The 5,109-nt window shown below is 38.7% G+C and overlaps 1 protein-coding gene across 3 annotated transcripts; it reads right to left on the reverse strand.

Annotated features, from left to right (window-relative positions):
• Positions 1-231: 231 nt before the first annotated feature.
• Positions 232-4,885, reverse strand: LOC131079586 (COBRA-like protein 2). 3 transcript variants are annotated; one of them, XM_059210906.1, is made up of 7 exons: positions 4,841-4,857; positions 4,221-4,395; positions 3,933-4,012; positions 1,939-2,395; positions 1,627-1,786; positions 989-1,266; positions 232-877 (listed from the first exon to the last, which is right to left on the reverse strand). In XM_059210906.1, exons 2-7 carry the CDS (start codon positions 4,309-4,311, stop codon positions 585-587), a joined length of 1,359 nt encoding a protein of 452 aa, XP_059066889.1. In that variant the 5' UTR covers positions 4,312-4,395; positions 4,841-4,857; the 3' UTR covers positions 232-584. The 3 variants fall into 3 exon arrangements, with proteins under 3 accessions (XP_059066889.1, XP_057873558.1, XP_057873559.1); XM_058017575.2 differs by having other exon boundaries at positions 4,221-4,885; XM_058017576.2 differs by lacking the exons at positions 3,933-4,012; positions 4,221-4,395; positions 4,841-4,857 and adding an exon at positions 2,531-3,214.
• Between the last annotated feature and the right edge of the window lie 224 nt (positions 4,886-5,109).

Here is a 5,109-nt window from a genome sequence, read left to right on the forward strand (position 1 = left end):
CAGCTCTCCAATGCTGTTTATCAAGCACTATTATAACCAACGAATTTGAAATTTTATATTATTTTGTCTGTAATTATATATTTGGTAAATCAATGGTAGTTACATATATGATATATGGATAACAGATGGATAGCAAGCGCAATCCAATTTCCAAGAAATTTTATTACATATATGTTATATACCCATTGCTTGGCTTGAAAATAACAGTCACAGTAATTAAACTCACAGTAATAGTTTACAGAAAATTCTAATTGATAATATTATTGAGATGTCATTCACAATGTTTGACAAGAAACACCGCCCTGCTTGAACTTTGGACGCTTATGTAACAAATGTGCCATCTCTTCAACAACTTAGAACTGAACATAGCTAACAATTACCTTACAAAGAATCAACTTAAAATAGGTAATTATACCCTACCAAAGAATTATCTATGACACAAATTCAGGTACAGGCTTAGGCATCCAACTTTCTGGTGCCCTTCATGAAGATGATTGAAACTCTTCACGGTTTCAGGTAACTCTAGGTTGTATGTTAAGATGACTTCGTTATATGAAACAGCTGCCATAAATGTGGGCAACAACCTACAAGAAGGCCAACAGAGATGCTGAAACCAAGAGAGAAACAACAAATATAAAGGCCTTCTCAATCTGCAGGGAAGTACTCCAGTTTGGCAACCATGGATAAGCATCTGGAGGTGGCAACACGCAATCATCACCATTGAAATATATTCTCCGTGGAAAAGCCCATCCTTGTTTGAAAGTAAATGTTCGCATGTCCTTCTGGAAAAGTATTTCAGATTGCACATTTCCATCAGGCCCTGCCTGCATAAGCATGTCATTATAGTATTTCACTCCCCAAAGCATTGCAGTATCATCTGTAGAACAGAAAAGTCCAAAGTTAATGATGAGAACATCAACATAATAAGGAAAACCATGACTTCAAGTTACCAATTACTCAAGCAGCTTGCACTCAAATATTTGCTTACTTATTGTCCCATATGGAGTTAGTGGCTTATAGTTGAAGCTGAAAAGTTGAGTTATGTTGTCAAAATTTGGATGCTGAGCAACAATGTTCCACTGACTGTAATTCATTCTGTAATTGAAATTTGTGACTGTAACTTTCACTCGCCAATATGCTTTGTAATTCAACTTAACGTGCCAGTGTATCCTAACTGGGCACATGTGGGGGGTGCACTGTATGAGAGGGGCAAAGTTCTTAGTTGGTGTATTTATACCTGGAGTTTTCAGCAACTGTGCTTTTGGCCTGCAGGCAAATACGGAAAGCCCATGTTAGCACCCAAATTCTAATTACCAAGACAAATATAATCTCTTCTTCAACAAAACAAAAACTCCTTTTTTCATTTTTTTTAAAAAGGTGAGATTTTTCTTAAAAATGTCAGCATGAACTTAGCAAAGAAGCCAAGGGAAAATATTTGACCAGCTCTGCAGATCCCTTTAGAGCAGCATGCACAGATCTAGAAACAGATGTTGTGTATAAATTGACGATTCACATTCATATATGAGTACTCAGTAATGCATACTAAGGCATATCAGACAATCAATTATATTCGAGGTGTATACACCACATTATCATTATTGGGAAAAAAGCAATAAGCAAACTTACTCTACACAAGTGCCTGGTTGTGTAATATTGTTCTGACAACCACACGTACAAACTGGACATGGAACTATAGTATCATTGTAGAATGATGATAGTGAAACACAACAAGTTGGAGTTTTCTGGGCTAGAAATTGGGAGTATGTACATGTTACATTCCATGTCACTGCAAAGGAAAACCCACTTCGACTCATTAGGTAAATAGCATGTTATATTGCCAACAAATGTTTAGCATTAAGAGAGAACCCAATCAAGAAGATACCAAACACCCCCTAAATTTATATGCCAGAAATATTTGCATAGAGGATTATTACTTACTAAGGGCTTGAGTGAACCGGCGGCCATCTACAGATAGAAATAAACTGGATTTAACTTTCTTGGCTGGGCCACAAGTATATCCTGGACCAGGTGCCTTGAGAGTAAAATTTTTGGGCAAGCGCACTGTTGTATTTGATGTCCCTGCACTACCAACACTAACTTGGAAAGCACCTACAGCATTTACAGGATCTTGGGCCCAAGAGGCAATCACTCCACCTTTGCAACAATTAGCAATCTGTTGGTTATAAGGAGTTCCAGGAAGCAAATCCACAACAGTTGGAGTTTTCATACAACAATGTGGAATGTTTCCCTTGTATCGAGAGCAATCTCCTTGCTGTGTTGTCTGGGCGCCAACCATTGACCAGATCACTTCTTTCTTTGCCCAAGTCCATCCCAATGTCCATCCAGGAGCCTGGATATGTCTGTACTGCTGAAAATTGTTCATAGTCACAACGGCCTGCAGAGATAAACAGAGAACAACTTTAGCCCATGGTCAACAAAATAGCAATCCTATTTTTTTGCTAATAAATGTTCTGTACCCAGCTACAAATGTGTTTTTTTTATGGTAAACACTAGATTAATGCAGATCTACATGTGACGAAGCGGTATCCATAAGCTCTGCATATATCAATCCTCGAATGGCATTGCTCTTCAAGGATTCTCCCCAAATAAAAATTACACTGGGATCTGGCCCGTATCTAATCACGGAGGTTATAATTGCTTTCCTTTTCATAAAATGCAGATCCTACTTGCGATTGCTTCATGCAGTGATTGGGTTTGAAAGTAATTCCTTTTGCAACCCACAAACCCATGTCAAATGCAATGGCCTGATCTTGCTAGGAATGCTGCTTAGCACTAGACACCAACAACATTCGAACTATGTGATGATTTTTCAGAATTCAACTATGTAATTTCAAGTAAATATTCTGAAAAGTGGTTCACAAGAATAGTCCACTTAGCATCTAGGTGATGCTCAGATTTCAGATCAATGAATATTGACCTATATTTTAAGAATCGTGTTTCTTAAGAAACCATCTCTGCAACCAAGAATGGCCTACTTCATATTCTTACATCTAGGCTCACATGGTGAAGCGCCCAAACAACAACATATGTACTATATAATGATTTTGCTAGGACTGCCTGATCTAGCTCCAACTGCTGCTTAGCTCTAGAAGCTAACAGCATATAAGCTGCATGTTGACTTTGCAGAATTCAACAGCACAAATTCAAGATAAACTTGATCTACCCATGTTTCATTAGTGGTTCGCAAGAATGGTTCAGTTAGCACTCCTTATATTTAGGAGATCTTCACATATAATTACAGGTCACCAAAAACTGATTCATATTTTATAAGTGGTTCATTAGAATGGATCCCTTTCGACCATTCAAGGATGGTCCACTTTGCGGTCATTGCATCTAGGTCCACATGATGAGACACCCTAACAACATTGGAGTAGAATTATGTGATGATTTTGCTACAACAGCCTGATCTTGGTATGACTACTTAACATCAGATGCCAGCAACACATGAATTGTGTAATGATTTTGCAAAATTCAACTGGGTAATTTTGAGTCAATTTTCACCGACCATGTTTCATGAGGTTCACAAAAATGACATCTTTAGCACTCATTGCATCTGAATGAAGCTCATATGATTTTGAGTAGTGACTCATGGAAAAGAATGATCCAAATCTCACTCGCTGCATCTATGCCCACATGATGGAGCACCTATACACCCTGGTAGATCACATCTGAGTACTACTCTGACTAATGCATTCTGAAAACTTTTTCCCATAACCAAGCCGACATAACTTGCTAACCCATATGAACTGAATAATGCATGTAGAGCCCTGTGTTTTCCATTGCAATGTGCACATAGGCGAAAGCCGAGCGTATCCAAAACCCCAAATGAATCCCTGATTTGATACATAGCTACTTAACTCAAAAACAATCTACTCCCTGGCTTACGGAAAAGAAAGAAAATGGCCACTTACCACATAGCCATCTGGAGTCCAGGAAATGACATCCCATTTGATTGTTATGTTGCCATTTGGATCTAGTGGGTCATAAGCACCTGCACCAAACAAATGGATCAGCGGATCTAAACTACTAACAAACTTCACGACCACATAACCACTCAGCTAAATGGATGGTAAAGTATAGCACAAGTTTCCATCCAGCTCAAAAACAAACAGATCTAATGAAAAAAAAACAAATGGGAGTAAAAATTCAAGAAAACAAAATGCTGATCCGAAAATCAAGTAGCGGGTCACATAAATTACCAGTTGGACAGAATGCAAAGACTAGAGTTAAACTGAAGGCCAGCAGCATTTGAGATGTGAAACGCCATCTTCTGCAGTTGAGTGCCTCCATGATGATGGGGACTCCTAATCCAGCAAAATGTCTTCGCTTAGATGCTCAGCAACCCCTCAGCTCCTCAACTCTGTCTCTTCAACTCTACAAAAACATATATTATCATCACACAATTAAGTACACACCTACAAACAGTAATACTAAATCTATATTTTCCCAGCTTAGTAAAGGCGTTACAATTCACTTCAGACTCAGGTCGGGGCAGGTGGGGTTTAATTTCTCAACTACAGTTAACAATGACTCTCTTTGGGACCACCCAACACATCACGCATGTTTAGGGCTGGGTTAGACTGTCGGCGGGGATTTTTTTAATCTTAGAGAGATTGTCGTGTGAATATTTTATGTGGGTTTTGATCGTCATCACTCAGATCTTACTCTTCAGGTTCTTGGGTTTTTGTATGAATGAATTTGGATACTTGATTTGTCATTTTCCTTTCTCCACAGTAGATGGAAAAAAGAAAGGCATTTTGACAGGGACATGTCGGGGTAGCACAGCTTTCATGCACTTGAATACAGCTCTACTACCTACCTTCTTACTGGGTTGTATTTGCGCACACACTCAAGATGTTGAAATGACTCGCATATATGTTTAACTAATCTTGCGTATTTGAAGGGAGAGAGCATCTCATACGCGCAAACGCGTCAGCTAAAATCACCTTAATCACCAGTGGAGAGGAAGAAACGGGTGATAGGTCGAATCCCATCACATTATGGTCTCTTCCGGGCTGTACACCACATTATTTAAGCTTTCATGTTTTGGACACATGATCTTAGTATATAATTCAATGATTTGGATGC

Source organism: Cryptomeria japonica, chromosome 9, assembly GCF_030272615.1.
Source record: "Cryptomeria japonica chromosome 9, Sugi_1.0, whole genome shotgun sequence".
Classification (NCBI taxonomy): Eukaryota; Viridiplantae; Streptophyta; class Pinopsida; order Cupressales; family Cupressaceae; genus Cryptomeria; species Cryptomeria japonica.